General features: G+C 41.7%; 1 protein-coding gene across 1 annotated transcript in view; it reads right to left on the bottom strand.

Annotated features, from left to right (window-relative positions):
* Positions 1-25,624, bottom strand: part of NUCB2 (nucleobindin 2) — a 56,844-nt gene that overhangs the window by 28,092 nt on the left and 3,128 nt on the right. Inside the window, exons 2-5 of the mRNA XM_045013949.1 lie at positions 14,908-15,078; positions 13,371-13,478; positions 11,868-11,994; positions 473-576 (exon numbers count right to left, since the gene is read on the bottom strand). Of these exons, the coding sequence (XP_044869884.1) occupies positions 473-576; positions 11,868-11,994; positions 13,371-13,478; positions 14,908-15,066 (498 nt within the window). The 5' untranslated portion in view covers positions 15,067-15,078. The remainder of the gene's footprint in view (positions 1-472; positions 577-11,867; positions 11,995-13,370; positions 13,479-14,907; positions 15,079-25,624) is intronic.

The following is a 25,624-nucleotide window of genomic DNA, read 5'->3' as shown; positions in this document are numbered from 1 at the left end:
AACAAACTGGCCCGGCCTGCCAGGGGGCTTACCCTAGCAGGCCATGTGCCAAAGGTTACTGATCCCTGCCTTATATTAAAGTCATTAAGTGACGAACTGAAAGTAATTTAGGTATAAAAATGTACTTTGAAAATATTCTACAGGCATAATACACTTCTATCAAAACTGAACTGAATTTACATGCCCTTGACAAGTCATGTTTTGTTCCCAAAGCTGCTCTCACTCTCACAAGAATGAGAATGCTATAAGATGTTACCTGAAGATTTAACAGGTTCTGCGGCGAACACATGTCAACGGCATAGAAGCTTTCCAATACACAATGGAGCCAACTAAGTTCCTCTAAGATTAAGATCTGTGTGGTATTTACAGAAGATTGGTATAGATAAAGTAAAAGGATTTGCTTTCATTGCAGAGAAATACATGATCAGTCATAGCAAGTGAACATCTACAATACTTTAGATCTAACACTCACTGCTTTGATCAACATATCTAAATCTTTAGATTCAAACGTGTCAGGATTCTGGTGGTTGAGGTGTTCAAACTGTTTAAGGAGAGCTTGATGGTCTATGCCAGTGTCTGAAAGAACAAGGTAAAAATATGTTTTTAAAACATTATTTTGAACATAAAACATATCAAACAAGTTTGAAGGAAAGAGTTCTGGAAGTTAAGTTTTCAAACACAAGCCTGTGATATACAAATATTTGAGGCTCCTTAGGGACTGGATAGGTATTTGCAATTTGAAAGAATAGCAACATTTCTAGACTAGCATTGCTTAAGGAAGATTGGTGAGCTTCCCTAAGCCTCTAGCAATTTGCACAGGCACTCCTCCTACCAAGACGGAGTACTGCATTTTTACACTGTAATTTTAACATGCAGAAATTAAAGCAGATATCACAAGTATTTCAAGCTTCACAATCCAGAATAGACACTGCACTACTAGTTCTTGCAAATGAGCATATAAATAAAACAGCTGATTCTGTAGTTGTGACGGGGTCAGTTGAAGTGCCAAATTGCTGACCAGCATCATCCAGCTGAACTAGGGTCTTAGGGCTGACTCCTCACCTTACACCTTGAAAATCACCTCTACCTGGCCAAAGTGGATGTGGAACAATACCAAATCAGAATGGCAGCAGTTTAGATTCCTTTTGTACTGACTACAACGTGCAAGGCAGTAGGGAGTCAGGCCCTGTCTCCAAATAAGGTGCTGCAAACATTTCCCCCTCCCTTTTGTAGGGGCTGCTTCCAACAATATAAAACATGCCAGGATAGCAATAGCATCAAACACTTCTATGCTACCAGAGTTTTCCAAATGCTACTGTGATTTTGGTCAATACACCCATATAACGCTCTAGACCAATATTACGTTGGACAGCATCTGTTCTGTTTAGTTAGGCATGACGGTCATGTCCAGTGATTCTAGAAGTCTATCAATTTTTTTAATTGGGCAGCCTGTCAAGATGGCTGAACAAAAAAAAGAGGAAACGTTTTATCTGTATAGGAGATTGTAGGACAGTCTCCTTCAACTTGTTACCCTTTAGTAAGCTAAAGATAGTCTTGTCACATCTGTGCTCTGTTTTTTTTTTTATCATCACATGCCAGCAAACAGTGACCAGTGCATATTTCAACCACCATTCCTCCACTGTGAGATCACTTGTGCCTAAATACATTCTCTGATGAATCACTGTTTTATAAAGCATTTTTTAAAAGTGCAATATTAGATTTTATCTTTCCACATTAATGCTAAACCAGACAAAAGGTTCTTATCTGATCATTTGAAAATGGAACACTGTGAAAATACATCCAGCTGGGGGATATGTTAAGAACATAAGAAAGGCCGTACCGGGTCAGACCAAAGGTCCATCTAGCCCAGTATCTGTCTACCGACAGTGGCCAATGCCAGGTGCCCCAGAGGGAGTGAACCTAACAGGCATTGATCAAGTGATCTCTCTCCTGCCATCCATCTCCATCCTCTGATGAACAGGGGCTAGGGACACCATTCTTTACCCATCCTGGCTAATAGCCATTTATGGACTTAGCCACCATGAATTTATCCAGTCCCCTTTTAAACATTGTTATAGTCCTAGCCTTCACAACCTCCTCAGGTAAGGAGTTCTACAAGTTGACTGTGCGCTGCGTGAAGAAAAACTTCCTTTTATTTGTTTTAAACCTGCTGCCTATTAATTTCATTTGGTGACCCCTAGTTCTTGTATTATGGGAATAAGTAAATAACTTTTCCTTATCCACTTTCTCAACATCACTCATGATTTTATATACCTCTATCATGTCCCCCCTTAGTCTTCTCTTTTCCAAGCTGAAGAGTCCTAGCCTCTTTAATCTTTCCTCGTATGGGACCCTCTCCAAACCCCTAATCATTTTAGTTGCCCTTTTCTGAACCTTTTCTAGTGCTAGAATATCTTTTTTGAAGTGAGGAGACCACATCTGTACACAGTATTCGAGATGTGGGCATACCATGGATTTATATAAGGGCAATAATATATTCTCAGTCTTATTCTCTATCCCCTTTTTAATGATTCCTAACATCCTGTTTGCTTTTTTGACCGCCTCTGCACACTGCGTGGACATCTTTAGAGAACTATCCACGATGACGCCAAGATCTTTTTCCTGACTCGTTGTAGCTAAATTAGCCCCCATCATGTTGTATGTATAGTTGGGGTTATTTTTTCCAATGTGCATTACTTTACATTTATCCACATTAAATTTCATTTGCCATTTTGTTGCCCAATCACTTAGTTTTGTGAGATCTTTCTGAAGTTCTTCACAATCTGCTTTGGTCTTAACTATCTTGAGTAGTTTAGTATCATCTGCAAACTTTGCCACCTCACTGTTTACCCCTTTCTCCAGATCATTTATGAATAAATTGAATAGGATTGGTCCTAGGACTGACCCTTGGGGAACACCACTAGTTACCCCTCTCCATTCTGAGAATTTACCATTAATTCCTACCCTTTGTTCCCTGTCCTTTAACCAGTTCTCAATCCATGAAAGGACCTTCCCTTTTATCCCATGACAGCTTAATTTACGTAAGAGCCTTTGGTGAGGGACCTTGTCAAAGGCTTTCTGGAAATCTAAGTACACTATGTTCACCGGATCCCCCTTGTCCACATGTTTGTTGACCCCTTCAAAGAACTCTAATAGATTAGTAAGACACGATTTCCCTTTACAGAAACCATGTTGACTATTGCTCAAGAGTTTGTTTTTCTATGTGTCTGACAATTTTATTCTTTACTATTGTTTCAACTGATTTGCCTGGTACAGACGTTAGACTTACCGGTCTGTAATTGCCGGGATCACCCCTAGAGCCTTTTTTAAATATTGGCGTTACATTAGCTAACTTCCAGTCATTGGGTACCGAAGCCGATTTAAAGGACAGGTTACAAACCTTAGTTAATAGTTCCGCAACTTCACATTTGAGTTCTTTCAGAACTCTTGGGTGAATGCCATCTGGTCCCGGTGACTTGTTAATGTTGAGTTTATCAATTAATTCCAAAACCTCCTCTAGTGACACTTCAATCTGTGACAGTTCCTCAGATTTGTCACCTACAAAAGCCAGCTCAGGTTTGGGAATCTCCCTAACATCCTCAGCCGTGAAGACTGAAGCAAAGAATCCATTTAGTTTCTCCGCAATGACTTTATCGTCTTTAAGCGCTCCTTTTGTATTTTGATCATCAAGGGGCCCCACTGGTTGTTTAGCAGGCTTCCTGCTTCTGATGTACTTAAAAAACATTTTGTTATTACCTTTGGAGTTTTTGGCTAGCCGTTCTTCAAACTCCTCTTTGGCTTTTCTTATTACACTCTTGCACTTAAGTTGGCAGTGTTTGTGCTCCTTTCTATTTGCCTCACTAGGATTTGACTTCCACTTTTTAAAGGAAGTCTTTTTATCTCTCACTGCTTCTTTTACATGGTTGTTAAGCCACGGTGGCTCTTTTTTAGTTCTTTTACTGTTTTTCTTAATTTGGGGTATACATTGAAGTTGGGCCTCTATTATGGTGTCTTTAAACAGGGCCCATGCAACTTGCAGGGATTTCACTTTAGTCACTGTACCTTTTAACTTTTGTCTAACTAACCCCCTCATTTTTGTATAGTTCCCCCTTTTGAAATTAAATGCCACAGTGTTGGGCAGTTGAGGTGTTCTTCCCACCACAGGGATGTTGAATGCTATTGTATTATGGTCACTATTTCCAAGCGGTCCTGCTATAGTTACCTCCTGGACCAGCTCCTGCACTCCACTCAGGATTAAATCTAGAATTTCCTCTCCCCTTGTGGGTTCCCGTACCAGCTGCTCCATGAAGCAGTCATTTAAAGTATCGAGAAATTTTATCTCTGCATTTCGTCCTGAAGTGAAATGTTCCCAGTCAATATGGGGATAATTGAAATCCCCCACTATTATTGGGTTCTTAATTTTGATAGCCTCTCTAATTTCCCTTAGCATTTCATCATCACTATTACTGTCCTGGTCAGGTGGTCGATAATAGATCCCTAATGTTATATTTTTACTAGAGCATGAAATTTCTATCCATAGAGACTCTATGGAACATGTGGATTCGCTTAAGATTTTTACTTCATTTGAATCTACACTTTCTTTCACATATAGTGCCACTCCTCCCCCTGCACGGCCTGTTCTGTCCTTCCGATATATTGTACCCCGGAATGATTGTGTCCCATTGATTGCTCTCAGTCCACCAGGTTTCAGTGATGCCTATTATTATATCCTCCTTTATCACAAGGCACTCTAGTTCACCCATCTTATTATTTAGACTTCTGGCATTTGTGTACAAGCACTTTAAAAACTTGTCCCTGTTTATTAGCCTACCTTTTTCTGATGTGCCAGATTCTTTTTTATGTGACTCTTTATCATCTGATCCGGCCCTTACATTATACTTTTCAGTCCTCTGCTCCTGACTATAACCTGGAGATTCTCTATCATCAGACTGTCCCCTAAGAGAAGTCTGTGTCCGATCCACACGCTCCTCTGCAGCAGTCGGCTTTCCCCCATCTCCTAGTTTACCTTATTACTGTAGTATAAGCACCTCACAATCTGTATTGTATTTATCCTGTGAGGTAAAGTACTGTCACTCACATTTTATGGACGGGCAACTGAGGCACAGAGATACTTGCTCGAGGTATAGAGATCCCATATATGTAATGGTGACAGCATTGTGATAAACTGCAGGCCATATGATACATAAAGTTTAGCACATGGATTCTGTAGGGTACAGGAATTTAAATAGTGTGAGTCCCTAAGAGGCCCTGACTTTCTTCCACGTTACAGAAACCACCAGAACCTTGCCAAAGATGTATTGTGTGTATATATGTAGTTAGGTCTTGCATTTTGTATGTAGTTAGTAAACATGATGGCACGTATTCATATTACATATGTAATGTATATAGCAAAAAACCATAATGGCCTTTGACTGCTTCAGCTGTGTGCTAATTCATCTCTTCCAGGACCACTGCTAACAATCAAATCTTGGAGCAGCTTCAAACAAACAGACACTTGTTCTTTTTCAGACATGTTGTCAGAAAAGGGGGGGGGGATAGCTCAGTGGTTTGAGCATTGGCCTACTAAACCCGGGGTTGTGAGTTCAATCCTTGAGGAGGCCACTTAGGGATCTGGGGCAAAAATTGGTCCTGCTAGTGAAGGCAGGGGGCTGGACTCAATGACCTTTCAAGGTCCCTTCCAGTTCTAGGAGATTGGTATATCTCCAATTATTACCTTTAGAAATATGTCCTAATTTCCACATACACACAATTGTTGAGCTCTCCCCACACTAATCTGATGGGTAGCATAGAAGATATTCTATCCTGCATGAGTGTTTTAAGGCTCTATCTCAAGACCATGTAGGGCTAGACATGGGAGTAACATGCCCATTCCAAACTCATGCTGATAAGACCTTTATTAATCATGGATTTTTCTCTGACTTTCTCTCTGGCAGTTCAAAGCAGCCAGAAAGCTGCCCTGACAGGGCATCTCAGGGAATCACCAGGTGGCATAAAGTCAGCTATAATCAATGGCAGAGGAGAAGTGGGGAATAGCTAAAGGACAATATGCTCGACCACTCCCTAGCAGGCACAAAGGCCCAGATCCATAACGGGATTTTGGCATTGTGAGGCTCAGAGTTGCCATGCTTAACTTTTAGGTGCTCAAAGTCACAGACAATACTGTGATCCAGAAAGCCTGAGTTAGGCACTTAGGCTCCCTATACAGTGAATGGGGAGTGAGAGGCATCTAAGAATGTGATCCAATAAAAGCCAGCAAGCTAGGCAGCTCCCCACGTAAACTAGCCAGTTGGAAATACCTTAGAGGAGGGGGTGTACTAAGCCACTCCACTCTTGAAGATAGGCACCTAAGTCCAGGCTGCAGGTTGGAACCTAGCTCTGCTTGCAATCCATAACTGCAAACCCCTCTTCTGGAGTCGGGCAGCTGAAGCACCTGCCTCACTCCACACAAAACTGACGGAAGAGGCGATGACCATATAATTTTTAGCCCAGTGGTTAGAGCCCTCACCTGGGATGTGAGAGACCCAGCTTCAATCGCCACCCCCCCACGGAGCGGAGAACAGAGGATTTGAATAGGGGTCTTCCACACCTCTGAGGGCTCTAACCACTGAGCTTCAGTATCTCCTGCTGAGGGCTCATTCAGTATCTCCTGCTGAGGGCTCATTCAGTATCTCCTGCTGAAGCTGTTCCACTGTGCATAAATACTGAGTTGCTGGCCTAGAGAGAGAGAAAATGACTTTATAGCTTGGTGATTAGAACACCCATTTGGAAGGTGGGAGATCCAGAGTGCAGTACCTCTGCTTCAATCACTGTGCCTGAGGTGGAAACCAAACCCTGTCTCCCACATCCCAGGTGAGACACAGGACTAAAAGTTTTAACCTAGACAGTGTTAGCACCGCAACTGCAACCCAATCTGATAGGCGACCTCTGAGCACACCTACCCAATCTAGCCCTGCAGCAAGATAAGTGGATGAATGCTTATCTTCCCCTAGTTCATGTATTGCAATGAGGCTTGGGTGGGAGATGGTACCCGGGTGCCTTGAATGAGGCAGCAGTATGTATGCCCGGAGACAGAAATGTAGGTGCCTCAGAAAACTAAAGTGTTGAGTGTTTAGGCACCTACAGCATTTGGCCGCAGCCAACAGGGAGTTTTGTGGATTGTAATGGTGTCTAAAACTGGGATTTAGGCACCTAAGTCTGGGGGTTAAGGACTAGATCCACAAAGGAATTTATGCACCTAGAAAATCACTGGGATTCACAATGCCTGAGTTCAACACCTAAGCTCCCTATATAATGAACAAAGAGAGATAAGTGCCTCAGAATGGAATTCACAAAGGCCAGTCAGTAGGGAGATGGGAGATGCCAAGCCAAAGGATATGTGCTAAGCCCCACCCCTCGCTTGGAGATAGGCACCTCAGTCTGGGTTCCAGGGCAGTGTCTCCTTTTACTTGGGATTCTCTGTTGCAACTCCTCTTAGAGCTAGTCTCCATTCCCACTTACATTGCTGTAACTTGTGCTGCTCAGGGATATGAAAGACACCCCCCTGAGCGACATCAGTTACATTGACTTAAAAGCTGTCCACATCAGGGCTATGTTGGCGGGAGACGCTCTCCCACCAACATAGCTTCTGACTCTCATGGAGGTGGACTAATTATGCCAACGGGAAGAGCGCTCTCCTGTGAGCATAGCGCATCTTCACCGGACGTGCTACAGCAGTGCAGCTGCACCAATGGAGCGTGGTAGTATAGACTTGCCCTCAGTGTTAGGTGCCTATGATGATTTGTGCAGGAGGCTGTGGGAGGAGGGAGCTTAGGCATCTGGATGCCTGGCGTGGTGCTGCATGGCTGAGCACCTGCAGTTCTTATTGATTTTGGTGGAATTTGTGCGTGCTCAGCACTTCTGAAAAAAATCAGGTCATTAATGTTAGGCACACTGGTCAAATTTTTCAAACCTGGATACCTAAAGTTAGAGATCTAAATAAAAGAAATGCTGCATGCCTGCAGCTCCCACTGAAGTCAGTGGCATCCAAATTTGAAAAGTGTGACCTCTGTGCATACATACACACACAGCATACATACATCTGCAGTCTGAGGATTTAGTTTGAGTACAAGCTACTAAATACAATTAATGCTGATCTTCTGAGACAGCGCGGGTTCATGGGTGTGACATTGCACTCTATGATTTTATGAAAATATGCTAGAGTGTGAATATGTAACTGGAATATTCTTCATGCAAAAGGTCTCTTGTAATGTATCATTACAAAGCTTATAATCTACTGAGTGTGATCATATTTGTATAAATGTATCATTCTTGTATCTGAAACTAGAAATATGAAATATAACTGAGGTCCTTTTGTAATTATGCCAAGTGTGGGCCATTAATGGTGGCTTGGAAACTTGATGGCTCCCATTAACCTGGACAATTGGTTGTAGATGGCTCTGTTTATTTGTAAGTCTTCCTATATACATGTGTGCTGGTAAGTGGGTAATGAAGTCTTACAGTGACATGTGATCATGTCACCTGAACTGGAATCCATCTTTAACCTGGTGCTTTTCCATTTAGAAGGAGGGGGTGGGAACCCAGAGAGGGACAAAAGATTCCCGCCTTGTGCAAAAGAGAGATAAGGGGATGGAACGGAGCAAAGGGGGCTGCAGTCATAAGAAATCCCCTAGCTACCACCTGAGCTGGAACAAGGACTGTACCAGGGAAAGGATTGGGCCCAGACTAGGAGAAGGCTAGTCTGTCAAAGAAGCTTATTGGAACATCTCTGAGGGTGAGATTTCATCTGTATTCAGTTTCTTAATGTATTAGACTTAGACTTGAATGTTTTATTTTATTTTGTTTGGTGATTTACTTTGTTCTGTCTGTTATTACTTGGAACCACTTAAATCCTACTTTTTGTATTAATCACTTTTTACTTGCTCATTAATCCAGAGTATGTATTAATACCTGGGGTGCCAACAACTGTGCATCTCCCTCTATCAGTATTATAGAGGGCGAACAACTTATGAATTTACTCTGTATAAGCTTTATGGATTTATTTGGACCCCATTGGGAGTTGGGTATCTGAGTGCTGGAGACAGGAACACTTCTTAAGCTGTTTTCAGTTAAGCATGCAGCTTTTTGGGGATGTGGTTCAGACCTGGGTCTGTTTGTAGCAGGCTAACATGTCTGGCACAACCAGGCAGGGCTCTGAAGTCCCAAGCTGCCAGGGAAAACGGGCTCAGACGTAGTCTCAGCACATCAGGTGGCAGTACCAAAGAGGGTTGCTGTGAACCAACCCATCACAATGGGGCATTACAACGAAATTTTCAGCTACATACAGTTACCATCCACTGTACCATCCACACTAGTTGACCTTAATTAGATTATTGTGAGCTTCATCACAACTTTAGGGGGAAATCTGCCTGCATTGGAGTCTGAGATGAACTGTGGGTCTTGTGTTCATATGTGAAGCAACCCGTTTATTCTTCTGGAGAGGCTATGTAGTGGGCTGTGCTCTCTGGACTGTAACTTTCATTTAAAAAGAAAAGCACAGAAGACAAGGGCCAATTTTATTATTATTTACTAATTGTAGGACATAGCACCCAGAGGTCCCAATCAGGGATCAAGGCCCCACTGGAATAGCCAAGGGCAGATTAGGGTTTTGTAAGTCCCCTGGGCCAGAGCAAGTGGGGGCCCCTCCCAACCCCTTCTGCCTGCAGTCTTCCCCTCCCCCCCCAGTGCTCTTGCCAGGGAGTGGGGTGCTGGTGTGGGGAGATGCCCTGCTCCGCCCAGCTGGCGCTGCAGTGAGGAGTGGAGTCTGGGCACGGGCTCCCTGGCAGGGTTGCCAGGTGGGCAGAACGAGTTGGAGGTGCACAGCAGAGCCGTAACTAGGGATTTTTGTGCCCAAGGCAAGGGACAGGGGCGGCATGTTTGGCTCTTCGGCAGCGGGCTCCTCTTGGAGGGAAGGACCTGCCGCCGAATTGCTGCCATTCTTTGGCACAATTTGGCGGCAGGTCCTTCCCTCTGAGAGGGACTGGGGGACCCGCCGCCGAATTTCTGCCGAAGAGCCGGACATGCCGCCCCTCTCCCTTGCTGACGGCCAGTGGCAATTCGGCGGCGGGTCCCTCAGTCCCTCTTGGAGAGAAGGACTTGCCGCTGAATTGCCGCCAAAGGAGAGACTTTCTATGCCCCTCACCTTCTGTGCCCGAGGCAAGTGCCTCACTCGCCTTGCCCTCGTTTCGGCACTGGTGCGGGGGCGCCCATTTTTCTGCGGCCTCATTGGCCCAGTGGCTAATCCATGACTGGAAATAAGCACTCCACTAAAAACAGTAAAAATACAGTCCTTCCCCAAAGATCTTTGGCTTTCTCCTGGCATTACCGAGGCCCAACTCCCTCAATCCACCCTCCATCCCCACACCAAGCTCATTGGCAGTGTTTCAGTGCCACAGCAGGGTGGCAGAACATTGCAAGAATACAAACTTAAGTTATGATTCATTGCCCACTGAAATAAATAGGAGTCTTTCCGCTGACTTGATAAGGAATTGGATCAGGCCCCTACTGCGCTGATAAATCTGCACAGAAAAATTGCACGTCCACTTTTAAAAAAAAAAAAAAAAAACCTAAGCAGAACATTTTGGAAGAGATTCTTAGCATCACCATTAGAAACTCCATGCTTGTGAATACAATTCTTTTCAGAAAGAAACCTCCAGTAAAAGGTCTGCGTCAAGTCTCCCTGGTTGTCTTTTTTTTTTTAATTTATATTTTGCATATTAGAATTAAATCATGCAGCGTTGGGCAAAAAGACAAGGCAGTACCCCCTGCCAAGCAAGCTAGCAGTAACTGTACGCACTGGAAACTTGTATACTTTGTTTCTAAATATAAAGGCCTACTGCGTAGATTGCAGTGTAGCATTAGCAATGCTATAATTATGGACAAGAAGACACTTTCATTCCAAGTCCCTGTTTCTGATGCTTAGAACTGCAACAACAACAAAAATCCTTTGAGCTGAGTTGCTCATGTTTCTTATAAGACTATAAAATTTCTGGTGAGGAGGAGGTTGAAAGAAAGACAGCCACTTTTGAGCTAGTCGACCAGTTAAAAAAACCTGTTCCGAACACCTTTTAAAAAAAAAAAAAATTAGATTGCGCTAAATCCACAAAGGGACATAGGAGTCCAATGCCTAATTTTTAGGCACCCTGGTACCCAATGGAATTCTCGCACCCAGGCTCCCTGTACAATGCATGGGGGGAGTTAGGTTCCTAAAAATGTGATTCAGATAAGCCAGCTTGCTGAGCATGGAGGTGCCTAAACTAGCCAGTAGGAAATGCCAAGGAGAAGGGTAAGACATAAGCTCCAGCTCTCAAAGGTAGTGAGACATCTAATTCTAGACAGGAGGGAGGTGCCTATCTGTGCTTGGGATTTACAGCCACACACCTGCTCCTGGAGTTAAGCACCTAAGCTAAGCCAGGTCAGGTTAGTACTTTCTCTCTCGAAGCCGGGTGGCTGTTGATGTGACCCCAACCTGGTATAAGCAGCAGCCAAATGGTTCATTGGAGTACAGAGTGCAACATGGGTTTCCTGCATCCCAGGAAATGTCTAAGCCACCAGGCTACAGTCTGTATCTTTCTCTTTTCCTCTCTGTCCCAGTGAATATTTAATTATTCATACAGAGTGGAAGAGCTCCAATGGGAAAGACTTTCCATCTCAGGAGTATAAAATGGGGACCCTCTTACCATTCCAACTCAGTTCAACCATTCCTTTTGCTGATAGGAGCCACTGAGGAGAACAAAATTGGTGGATTCCGGGCACCTATCTGATAAAGACCAATCTGTTAATTCTATGTGAATTCTGCTTCATATTCTTACCTTGAAAGGAATCCATTTTAGCTTTGATTAGCATCCTCAATCTTGCCACTTCTTGTCTTTTCAGTTCATCCAGCCTTGTTCTCACATGATGGCTTACTAAGTCTAGCTCTTTGCTTAGCTTTCCACTCTGTTAAAATAAATAAGTGATCTATAAAGACAATCGTGTTGTAGTTTTCAGATGTCCACCACACGTGGGCTGTAATTGCCATTTTGAAGACCTTATAAACATCATAAGTATCTCACACATTGTTTGAAGAGAATATTAACGTTGTAAATTTATTAAAATAGAAATCGGGGCAGGGCACTCACTGAAAGACTCTTTAAGCTGCCTTTAAAAAAAAATTGATGCTCCAAATACCATAATTAAACCAAGACCCTGAAGCACAGCTGCGTATCTGTATTTAAAGATCTCTTCAGAAGTGACCATTCTGTAAATCAGCTGTTATCATGTGGTCCACAGAGAACTGCAGATCAACAGGGTGATGTGGGTGCCAACCTCTTGCTGAAGGAGGAATCGGCACAATAGCAGCCACCTAAGGGTGCTGTAAGAATGTTCAGCAGCACCTGAAAACTGTTACCAACCCCCAGGGGCTTTGCCAGGAATGGAGTGGATCCAAGAGCTGTCAGACTCTAGCAGCAGCAGAGCTTTACATCAAAGGTAATGCAAGAGGAATGAAAGCTTAGTGCTCTTGAGGTGAGGCTGGGGAGAAGAGAGAATTTGGAGCAGCCAGCTGGACCTGGGAACTGGAGAAGGGCGGAGGAGGAGTGAACGTAACCTAGGGTGGCAACAGCAGGAGAGAACAGAACACCAAGATGGTGGTTGGAGTGGAACCAGAAGTAGGGGTGCTGGGAAGAGAAGAGAACCACAGCTCAGTCTTTTTTTTTATTCTTCCCAAACACTGCCACCTTTATCACAAAACTTGAAGACAGTGTTGTTCTCAATTCCCAGTGGCTTCAGGATCAGGCTTTTTTGTGTTTCTCTACTTCCCCCACCCGTTTCCATGTCATTAAATTCACATGTGGCACATTGCTTCCATCTGGGAGGGCAGAGAAGCCTCTCTGCCATTGGCTCAGTATTGCTCTGAATCACTTGGCAGGCAACAAAGTGAGAGCTGTTAATGAACTTTATGCTGTTCCTTCTGAATTCCAAAGACTTCTAAAGAATTCTTAAGGCCTTGCTTTCCATTTTGCAGGAGAACGCTAATAAATGTTTTCCAAAAGCAAGATATCTGAATCTAGTTGTTTTATTAGTAGTTAGGTAGCAAATTAAAACCTCTTGGGAGACTGATATGGTACAGTTTCTTTAAAAAACAGGATATCTGTCTTGTAGCTGCAGAGATAAAGATCTCTTTAAAGAATCTAATTTAAATTGTGTAAGCTAATGGAAAAAGTAAAGGCAATACTAAATAAAAATTAAGACTAATAGAAAAATATGAAACTATATCATTAATTTGTAGCTGTCTAAACTCGTCTTGATTAAATTCTATTGATCTTTGCACATACCTTTATTTCCTCTATATCAGCAGTCTGAAGTTTCTCTCTGAAATGTTTATCTGTTTCTAGGACATCTATCACTTGCTTGAGATATTCATCATAATAAAGCCCAGTATCCTTTTAGGAAAAGAAGTTTGAGATTAGAAAAAAAAATGCCTCCAAATGTTTATTTTAATATAAATGCAAAGATTTAATCTATTCACACACAATCCCAAACATCAGTAGTATTGAGCATAATGCACTGACTCAGTATATCAGCAATAAGATATGAATTTCTTTGCTTTGGTTGGTTAGCACAATTATCAAACACAAACTAGTTTCCTCTGTTCCCTTTTTGTTCTAGAAGTTGACAAAGGAATAAAGGCAGAGAGAGATTTAAGAACATACATCATGCACATTTGGGGCCTATCATGTACATTTTAAAAAAAAAACTTTAATCTGTAATTTACTTGGTAGACAAATAGACCACAACAATTCAGAACATTTTCCCCTACAGGAGATTATCTCCTTGAGTTTCCACTTGCTGAGTTTACTAGGAATTCTTTTTTTAGGGAGCATAATGTGCCACTTCATTCCAATCCTGATAGAAGCAGCCGCCACAAATTTGTCTCCCATAACCCGATATCCACCTCCAAGAATCATGCAGATCTTGGGGGAATTTACAGCAATTACAGGACCATTCACACAGGGCCACTGGAACAGAATTGCTGGGTGCTCACTAGCTGGAGCTGCCCCAAGAGGGTGAAGCTTGTTCACATCAAGCCAGCAAAAGTTTGTATGGCAGCAGCCTATAGTAACATCCATTGTGTTTTTCCCCTGTGAGTTTGGGGCAAAGGGAACAATCTAGAGGAGCCTAGCCAGCTAGAATTGAACCGTGTGGATATATAGAACTACCCCTCTCCAAGATTTCATGTTTAGTAGCAGGACTTCACTTGCAAAACAACAATATTATTGTTTAATAACTAAAAGCTCTTACATGCACTTTGACAAAGTGGAAAATGGAGTTGCCATGAAACAAACATATTATCTCAGCTGTCATTTTGTTACATGGTTACCCTCTGCATTTTGTTACTAGGAAAATTGTTTGCGAAAATCCTTCTGTATTTCCCTGATTTAACCCTATTCCACTCTCTGAGGTCCAAGTTGGGATCAGCATTCTTCCTGCCAAAGATGACTGGATGGAACTTCCTTTTAGCCTATTAATGCTACTCAGTCAGTTGGGAGAAGGTGTACAATAGGCATTTCCTCCCCTCAGGAGCTTTGTGCATTGCCTCCGTCACCTCCCCAGTCCTACCATATCAGGGAGCGAGAGATGGGAGCAAGTATTGAACACTGAATATTACCACCCCACATGGAAAGGTGAAATACTACTAGCTTCCCCTTGGAGTACAGCACCAACAAAGGTAATTATTATTTATTACAGCACCTAGGAGGACTAGTCATGGACAAATCTCAAAATGAAAAAAAATCAACGAGCTTGTTATTGATAGAAAAAATACAGCCTTTTAGTATAAAGTATTTAATAAAATACCCTTCATTTACTTACTGGGGTTTCTATTTTTGCTCCTTCTACATGGGGTTCTCCTTGAACTTTTGTCTTGTCTATGTCTATAGGCACTGCTTCCAAACTGATTAGGAGACATGTCACCAGCAGAACACAATGTTGTGGTAGGATGGTTCCCCACCTCATCTGAAGCATCATCATCACTCACTAGAGCTAGGTTTTAACAGAAATAAACTAGGTTATTGGACAGAATAAACACATTCATATTAGCACCAGCAATAATCCTACTGATTATACATTATAAAGCCATCAAGGGACATTAGAGCCAAACAGGGTAAAAAAAAAAAATACTACTCAAGGATTATTTTAAAATCTTAACAGATTAATAATTAGACCTCACTAGGCTGTCAAAATGGAAGTGATATTACACAGCTAGCATATGCAATGTAGCAAGTATCCTACCCACAGAGAGAGAAAAGATGAGGCATTAATACAAGGATTATTATATTGGCTTCTGTATGTTTAAGTGAAGACTCTTAAATCTGCTGTGGTATTATCAGTAATTCTGTAAAATGGTTTGGGTGGCAATAAAGTTTAGGATTTATACACTAATTTAGATGTTCAAAGTCCTGTACAATTGTCAGTTAGTGTGAAAGATACTATATAAAACAAGGTCCAGATACTACTCTCACTGACAGCTTTCCAATGATCATAATGGGAACAGGATCAGGCCTCAGGAATTGTATAGGGAGTGTCCTGATTTTTGGGTCTTTTTCTTATATAGGTCCCTATTATCCCCCACCTCAGTCTGATTTTTCACATTTGCTGTCTGGTCACCCTAGTCACTTCTGAAGAGACCTTTAAATACAGATTTATTTGGGCATAAGCTTTCGTGGGTAAAAAACCTCACTTCTTCAGATGGCATATGCAGAACAATAGATACATACAGATGTTAATACAGACAATCTTAAGTCTTTTGTTGAGGAAATAAAGTGAGAAAGCTAATATTGTATGTTATATACATCTTTTGTTGAGCATTTCACAGACTAAAAGGATCCCAAGGATTCATTGAGATTATTTTTTTCTTATTTAAAGAAATCGGCAAAAAATGCCTGGCTGGAGTAGAGTAACTCTACTGAAGTTAGTGGACTAACTCTGACATTAGTCCTTGGTATCTGGCAGGAGCTGCTGTTGCTGCCACCAATCATGCACTGAATGTGTTATTTTCAGTGTCAGCAGCTATGGACAAAGTAGATCAGATTAACTTTTGCTGGATCATTCCCATAAAAAAATCTGAACTGATTTGCTGGGATCAGTAAGTTAATTTCTAGCCTCAGCATAGTGTTGGTGACTTCTCTGTAGCCTGCAATGGCTCTGTACAGTTGATGTGTGAGGCTGTTCACTGTTCTAAATATATTTAGAAGTCTGAAGTGTCCTGATCATACAAAATGTGCAATAATTAAGATTATCAGATTTAAAAAAAAAAAACGGTCTAACTTTACCATTTTAACAATACAATATACAGATTCATTCTGAGGATCTTATTAACAACTATCAAGACAGTAAATGGTTTGCACCCTCTTAAATTTGATAGTAGAATAAGCAAATGAGTATTTGTCCATACTTCTGAGTCATGACTTTTCAAAAAAAACACACACCCACCCACCCACCCACCATCCTTGGCTTTTGACATTGGGTAATTTTTGTGATTGAGGCGCGAATAAGCCGTACACAGCTGTACAAAATTCATTAACAATTTTAAGGGAATAATTAATGAGGAAGCACTTAGCAAGCAGCATATTGGAAACACGGACAACCAAGACTGATACACTTGCAATCTGCTCCCTTCCCAGTACTCATGTGCACTAGGCCACCAGGGCAGAATAGGCCAACTGGATAAAGGAAAAGAAGTAGCAGAAAAGCAACCCTATGTCCCTAGCTATAGTACAGCTTGTAACTGCAGTTGTAACCTGTTAGTGGCAATCTGTGTTTACATACATGACTAATATTTGATTAGTAACAGTGGCAGCTAATCATGTGTCACTTGTGCCAGCAACCCCCTAAGCTGGCCAGTGGCAGTCTCCCTGTAACCACTTTGTAATACTGTTGTCCTGTGAGCAAGACCCCATTATTGTGCCTCATTACCTGATACTTCTTCCTCCCAGAGTTTATTGCCCCATGTGCTGCTAATGCTACTCTTTTTGCATGCTCTCCAGTTCTATACCTAGTCCCTGCTGAGGCACGATGGAATACGTACCCCAGATACAAACATGGTTAGGGAGCATAGTAGTTCAATGCACAAGCTGAGTTAACAAATGATTGCGTTGTGAATAAAAGCTATTGTTAGTGGAAATAGCTCAACCATATTTGTGGCAACCAGTTCAGATAAAGTCACAAATTGGTTACAGAAACACAATTTTACTCATCATGTGGGCAAGCCCCTAAATGTTTTATTATAAACACAACCTCAGGGAACCTAATTACAAACCTGCTTCCAATTTATAGCATAGTCTGGACCATGACCATATAATCTAACTGCTGCAACCTTAAAGACAATCCTGGAGAAGAGCTGAATCTCAGAAATCCATTCTGAAATCAGAGGAGACGGTCAAATCCACAGTCAAATTGTAGAAACCACTTCCCTGAATTTTCCCCAAATGTGCTGCTTTGAGGGCAGCCTGAACTGGACAAATGAAAGGGAGAAAGGAAGCAGGAAATCCTAGGAATAGACATGAACATAAGTTAATGACCAGAGCCTGAGGACATAGTAAGCATACTCTGATGCATCTTTTCAATAGTGTTTCTTAAGGAGATTAGAAGAGCAAATATTTTAATTGTTCATGTAAAGAAACTGCACTCTTGTTTTCTATGATAAAGCTTTCTATGATAATTTGGGCCTTTAAAGATGTTTCCATAAATGTTAACAATACTAACTTAATATTGCCATAAGTCACTCTACATAAGTGTGTAGTTTTTTTTTTTAAAGTTGCTCTGCCACTGACTCAATTTAGCCTTGGGCATGTCACTAAAGCCAACACTTTCAACAGTGGTCTCTGATTGTGTGTGTGTGCGTGCGCACATGCGCAGGACAGTTTTAGCCTAATTTTCATAGCTGCTAAGCTTCAACTTGAAATTAATAGGAGGTGTAGATGCTTGGCAGCTTTGAAAATTAAGTCCTGAGCATCTCAAGTTGGGCAATGGAAAAATCAAAAGCTACAATTGTAAATTTTAGCCTTAACTTTCCAGGGAAACTGAAACATAAGGCCAGATTCTACACTCAGCTACACTGAATTTACACTGCTGTAACTAATGGAATTACTCTACCTTTCCACTGTTGTACCTGAGATCAGAACCTGGCCCATAGTTTGTGGAATGGGAATATTTTAATATCTATCCCATAGGACCAGATTAACTCTCCTGTGGGCCTGGGGCTATTAGATTTTGTGGGGCCCAAGTCTTTTTCCCAATTTAAAACAAAATGATCACAATTATGGCATCGAGGCTATTAACGCTATACTAAACTTGCCTTTTAATTAACATAAAGCTGTTCTATGGCTACATTTCAGTCTTAAAACATGTAGACTATGGTTAAGTTAATTCAGAATAGCCTACATCTTACCTTAAGCCATTATATTAGTTTTTCTGGTAGGGAGTTTGGGTGCAGGAGAGGGCTACAGGCTGGAGCAGAGTGTTGGGGTGAAGGAGGGTGAGGGCTCTGGGAGGGAGGTTGGTGCAGAAGGGGATCCTGACCTGGGGCAAGGGGTTGGGGTGTAAGAGTGGGTGCGAGGTGCAGGCTCCGGCCAGGAGGCGCTTACCACAGGCAGCTCCTGGCCGGTGGCGCAGCAGGGCTCAGGCAGGCTGCCTGCCTGCAAGCTATGGTCCCACGCCGCTCCCGGAAGCAGCCGACTGCTGGCACATCTCTGCACGCCGCGGGGGGAAGGGAACAGCGTGTCTCCATGTCTGCCTGCGAGTGCTGCCCCCACAGCTCATATTGGCCAGTTCCTGGCCAATGGGAGCTGCGGTGATGGTGCTGGGGGCAGGAGTGGCGCATGGAGCTGCCCTCCGCCCCTGCCAGGGGCTGCAGAGATGTGCCAGCAATCAGCCGCTTCCGAGAGCAGCGTGGGGTCACAGCATGCAGGCAGTCTGCCTGAGCCCTGCAGCCCCTAAAGCCCCTACATTAATCCGGCCCTGCTATCCCAAAGGTGTATTGTGAATGCTTGTACAGTGCTTTGAATATGTAAAATGAAATGTGAATATACACATGAAGCTTATTACATGTACTTTATGGATGAGTTTGGTACTATTACTACCCTGATTTGCATTGCAGTCAAACGAAAACAAACAAATGAGGTTTCAAAGAACTGTCCCGACTTATAGTGACATCTGGAAATTAGAGTCCTATTTGCTTGTTCTACGGGCAATATTTGCTAAATACTTTGGAGAGCAATAATGTAGGCTACTGGTGTATCTTAGAATTGCTTGCTGTTAAGATATCATGATGTAGGAGAGAGAATGTAAGAGTAAATATTTGGGTCCATATTTTCAAAAGGGCAGCCTCTTTTGCGGGCACAAATTCTGCCCACAAGATTTCCACATGAAGTTTTCAACCTACAACTGAATTTTAGTTGCAGTTCTGAGTATTTGCACCTGATTGTGAATGCAAATCAGGTAGTTAGCCACATCAGTAATTAAATTTATACCTGCAGTTCATTTTGTGGATGTAGATATTGTTGGTGAAAATGTGCATGTAAAAAGCATTCATAAAAATATACTCAATTTGGGGGAATATTTTCAGCTTCTAAGAACCTTAAATATAGGTTCATAGTTCTTTTTAGACTAGATATTTAGTTTGGGTGGGATGTTCAAAAGAAACTAAATAACTTAGGAGCACAAGTCCCATTGACTTTCCATGGGACTTGATTTCCTAAGCAAGTTAGGTGTTCTTGAAAATTCCCATCCTCTAATTAAGTATTATCAGATAAGATATTGGAATGTGACCTGATCCTCCCTGTATCTGTCCCATCTACCTGACATGATGCAGTGCTTTGAAAACCAGGCTATCAAAAGAAGGTGCAAATTGCTGGGTCAGACCTTTTTGCCTTTTAGGCAGATGGAATGCTGCCGTGCAGGCTAACGATAGCATGATCTTAGAGAGACAAGATGGGTGAGGTAATATCTTTTATTGGACCAATTTCTCTCTCACCAACAGAAGTTGGTCCAATAAAAGATATTACCTCACCCACCTTGGTGCTAATATCCTGGGACCAACACAGCTGTAGCTACACTGCATACAACAATGGACAGTATGATAGTTTAGCCTAAACAGAAAAACCTGTAGGTGTGGGGAAGAGTTAAAATTACAGAGAAGCTGAAATGGATGGACAAGAAATTCACAGATCTGTTGCCACTGACTGCAGAACTTGAGTTTTAACAGTGGGTTTTGTAATGCTTCCTGGGGGCACCTGGGTGCTATGAGTCACCTCACTACCACCTGAACTTAGCAATAGGAAGCCTTGTTTGTGCTTTCCAGGCAGGGGTCAGCTCCCCGACTCCACCAGCCACAGGCAACACAAGCACCACTTCTAGGCCTATACAGGCCCTGCTCTCAATCTCTCTCTTCTACAGGTTAGCAATAGGCACACTCCAACTTTGAGCCCTCCAAGCATCTCTCTGTGAGGGTCTAGCCCCTGTTCCACTGGACTCTCACAGTATTCACATATTTGCTGCTTCCAAAGAATCAGTGCCCCCAGGTTACAGTTACACCTAAGATAACTTCTTTGCTTAATACAGAACACATAGACATGGTTACAGTGAAAACGAGTAAAAGTTTTATTTAGCAAGGTATAGAGGTGCAAACGATAGCAAGTAGAACTACTGGAAACAAATGCTCACAAAGAAAATAAAAAATCATAACAAGTGTTCTAGGACCCAGATTCCCTTAACTGGATACTTTCCTGTCTTATAGAGCAATATTCACCCAAAGTCCTTCCAGCTTTTTACAACCAGGCTTGGCTGTGACCCTCCTTTCATAAGACACGCTGTTAGATTGCTTTCTCAGTGAAGGATCTAGGGTGTACCTCTGTACCCTCAGATATACCCGAGCAATCTACTGTCTTTACTCATAAACAGGATCTCCCTTCCTCTGTTTATTTTCTCCTGTAAATTTTCTCTCTTGACAGTTTCAGTGTCTCTTGATTAGCATTTTGCTCAGTATGCAAACGGACATCTAGTGTGACATACAATGCCCAATACATACATGACCAGATAGAGAGATAAGTGTCTGTTACCTCATGCTTGAAAGGAACCTGAGAGATGCCACTTCCTGGTTACCTGCCTTAAGAACATTTTCAGTACAGACACAACTCCTTAAATATTATCCATTCATACATTTTGCAATGATTATGACAACCAGTGGACTACCAGTTCTCAGAAGAGACCTCAAATGCCACCGTTTTGCATATATCCGACACAGGGGATCCCTGTAAAACTCTAGGCAAACCTGGAGCCCTCTGCTATTGGCAGCAAGAGGTTCCTGGGTCACAGGTTTCCAGGAGTAGAAGGAATCCAACTGCTTACACAAACTGTTGAACATTTAAAATATTAGTCAAATATGATTACTAAAATAGCAAATATTCTTAACCTGATCAAAACAGTCACCAGATTCAGAGGCATCTTGGCATGAGATTACATTTATCAAATTATGCATGCAGGAATAGCTGACTAAAGTATGAGTCAGTCTTTAGAGTTGGACAGTCTCTACTGTGAGTCACAGAAACAACTCTATTGTGTAACACATAACAAAAGAGATAAAACAGGCTGATGGAAACCTTTGACGTTGAGTAAAGATATTAGGCAAAAGGAGAGAGCTACACTTCATAGAATCATAGGACTAGAAAGGATCTTGAGAAAATTCTAATGTCGTTAGAAAATGTTATGGTGTAGATGGTATACAGCGCATCTTTAAAAAATATTTAAATACATAGGCAATAAAATGAACAAAATGGATATAATTACACTAACATAACCTAGGTGTTTTATATATTTGGGACCAAAGATCCACATCTCCACCAGCTGAGAGAGAGCGCAATGGAAAAAGAAAATTGTGTTACGATCGGAAATGAGTTTGAATACCCTCCACTCACCAAGTTGTAGGGAACAAGCTTAGAAATAAATCTTTAATTACCTTTAAGGAATTATACCCCCATTACACTCAGTGATATCCTACAGCACATTCTTGTTTAGTACACTAATCTGAGCTTGTCTATTTTCATTTTTTTCAAGCCTATTTTCATTTTTGCTGTTCATTGTTCAGACTTAGATCATCTTTGTATCTAGGCCTGTTAACAGAGGGGGACATAAGAGATAATCACCCACTTCTGGTCAAGTCTCATTTCATCCAGCGGATTTGCAAGTATCTGTTGGAAACTAAGTCCTTGTCTACACTGCCACTTCACAGCGCTGCAACTTTCTTCCCAGGGGTGTGAAAAAACATACTCCTGAGCACTGCAAGTTTCAGCGCTGTAAAGTGGCAGTGTATACAGTGCACCAGCGCTGGTAGCTATTCCCCTTGTGGGGGTGGTGGGTTTCTTTAAAGCACTGGGAGAGAGCTCTCCCAGTGCTGGTGCTGCAACTATATAGCCAAGTTAAAGAGCTGCCACAGCAGCGCTTTATTGCTAGTGAAGACATGCCCTCAGTCTTACACAAAGTAAAAAACAGTTAGTTTTGACCCTCATTCTTCACTTAAGCAGAAATCATATAATTGTTTATGGTTTAAAAAGAACATGTACAAGCCTGTCAAATTCACTAACAGTGTAGACAGAAAATCAATTATATTCCAGTCTTTATTCACTGATTGTTAAGGACATATATGAATACTTGCTTTATTTTGTCAGCAAGGATATTCAGTATTCCTCAAAAGACATTAAAACTGTCATCTAGATTTAAAACGCTACATATTTGCACTATTTGTCATGTTAATCACTAAATTTGCCCTCAAATATGATAGTACTGTATTAAAGCAATAGAAAATAATCCACTGGCAAGATGAATGCCATTTACAAAACTATGCCAAAGAGGTGGCACATGAAAGAGTTTTACTACCTAAAGAACCATCATAATATTGATGTAAAAAAACAAAAGACCTATCTGATAGTTACTTTCCAAATGAACTAAAAGTATATCAGTCCTAGAAGAGTAACTGAATAAAAGTTTCTTCTTGGAATACACAGAGAGAGCTACTTACAAAAGTATTAATACAAAAATTACACATTAAAGTCCATAAAGAGACCAAATACTCTAAGCTTTCACTGAAAACTAAACATGCGTCTAAGCATTAAATCAGAGTTGTTTTTTTTAATCTAGAATGAAATCTAAAAGAATGAGCTATTCAACAAAAGAGAACTGCTAATGTGAAAAAAAGTTTGTAAAAGAAAATAAACCAGACTCCATATTACAGCACTCCTGATCCTGCTCCCACTGAAGTCAATGACAAACTCCTATTGACTTCAATAGGAACAGAACTGGAGTTTTGGATGTCAAGAACTGTGGCCTATGGGAAATTACTACAAAACATATTCTCAGGTGCTTCAAAGCATGTTTCAGTGACTAACATAGCAAAAAAAAAAAAACCCACAACAACCTCTGCAGGACTATATCTTAATTAAATAAATACAAAATATTTCAATTAGCAAGCCTAAACATTTCCTTTTGAGTGTTAATTAACAATTAGCAATTGGAAAACAGAATAGCTCCAATCCTGAAAACAGTATTTCTTTATAACAATACTGCCAATCTCCTTGGAGAAGTAACGCGCACAGCTAAGTTTTCAAAAACTGAGGCTCACTAATATTTGTATAACAACATCTGTGTACACAATGATGGCAACATGTGTAAACTTGACAGCTGAATAGCCAGGCATGCAACAGAATAGCAAAGCATCCTAACTGGCAGTTTGTATGTGCACATTTGCCAGATTGTCTTTGCACTCCTAGTAAATGTGCACATGCATCTAGGCTTAATATGGGACACACACATGGGTTTCTACACTAGAAAATCTGACCCATAACTGCTTCATCTGATATGGAAGCAATAAAGCACACGATTAGTGATGCCAGCCATCTTGGTTATATCCAGAATCATGCTATGATTTCATACTTTTACTGTACTTTGGAGATGAGCATTACCTGATGAAATGATAGGTAGTAGATCTACCTACAGGTCTTTTAAATTCAGGACCGGTAAGCTAAGAACTCCTAAACATTAATCTCAATTATTAAAAAGACCCCTTCTGTAGCCCTGGGCAAGTCACTTAGGCCCAGACCCACAAAAAGGACTTAGGTACCTAACTCCAACCCAAATTTAAGAACCCCTGAGATTCTCAGAACCCCTGCTCAGCTGCTCACTAGACCTGTAGCTGTCTAAAATCCCTTGGCACCTATGCTTTCACCATAAAAGTCCCCTAAGCATATAAATTTCTGCCACTGGGCATAGGTGCAACACATCTCACAACTAAGCTCCAGTGAGATCCTCAAACTAGGTGAAGATAGGCAGTCTCCCCACCTATCTTGCTTCTGGGGCTCAAACTGGTTCTGAGTGTGCCTACTGGGTCAGGGCCCCTACAAAATCTGGTCAGAAGAGGCGATGATGGCAACAGTGATTCCTCCTTTTTAACTTTTAGCCCAGGGGTTAGCACACTCACCTGGGATGTCAGAGACCAGGATTCAATTCCTCCGTCTGCCTAATGGGAAGCAAGGATTTGAACACGGGTCTTCTAGCTCTCAGAAGAGTGCCTTAACCTCTAGGACATTCTGATGCAGGTTTAGCTTAATCTCTCCAGTTGAAGCTGATCCATTTTGGATGAATACTTATAGTTACTGGGCCAGAGAAAGTGAGAATGACTTTAGCCTGGTGACTAAGGACACTTATCGGGGAGGTGGGGGGACTCAGGATCCAGTCCCCCTGCTCCAGTGACTAATTTACTTACCCAAAGTGCAACAGCATCACAGGAACCCACAATATCCCAGAGCCCAGTGGTTAGGGCACTGTCCTGAGATGTAGGAGGCCTACGTTCAATCCTTTATTCCCATCAGGCAGATGAGGGAATTAAAGTTGGTGTCTCCCACATCCCAGGGGAGTGCTCTAACCACTGGTCTAAAAGTTATAAGTGAGGTGGCAATACCACAGTGTACTCATGTTCCATTTAAATTATAAGTTCTCTGGGGCAGCAACCATCTCTTATCTACCTTCACAGAGCACTTTGTAAGGTATTTTTTTTATATTAAAACTATTCTTAATAAATACAAAAGCAGCACTATAATTTTCCCCCATATGTTTCTTTTTTCTCGGTTTTTATGTTTTTTGCTTTGTCATCTTCCCACAGGTTTTCACATCATCTTATCTGTCCTTCCCATCCCAATGGCTGCTGTCCAAAGCTGATTCATCCTTTCAACTTGTTCTCCAAGGTGGCTAACTCTTCTTAGACATTCAGCAGAAAGAACATGCCTTGTTCTGTTTGTAAAGCACAACATACATTGACAGCACTATACATATAGTCATAAAATACATAAGCCTGTTTACTAAACTGCTATTTATTATGTAGGAAAACACCTGGACTTGATTACAGTTGAGTGTTCTAATGAGATAAAAATAGTTTAATTCTTCAAGTGACCTTTAAATCATACATTGTAAGAGCCAAATCCTGGTACCACTCAAGTTAATGTAAGTTTTGTCATCAACTTCAATAGGAGCAGGATATGGCACT

The sequence above is a fragment of the Mauremys mutica genome, chromosome 4 (assembly GCF_020497125.1).
Source record: "Mauremys mutica isolate MM-2020 ecotype Southern chromosome 4, ASM2049712v1, whole genome shotgun sequence".
NCBI lineage: Eukaryota > Metazoa > Chordata > Testudines > Geoemydidae > Mauremys > Mauremys mutica.
Note: the sequence above shows the minus strand (reverse complement) of the source record. Positions and strands in the feature narration are given on the sequence as shown.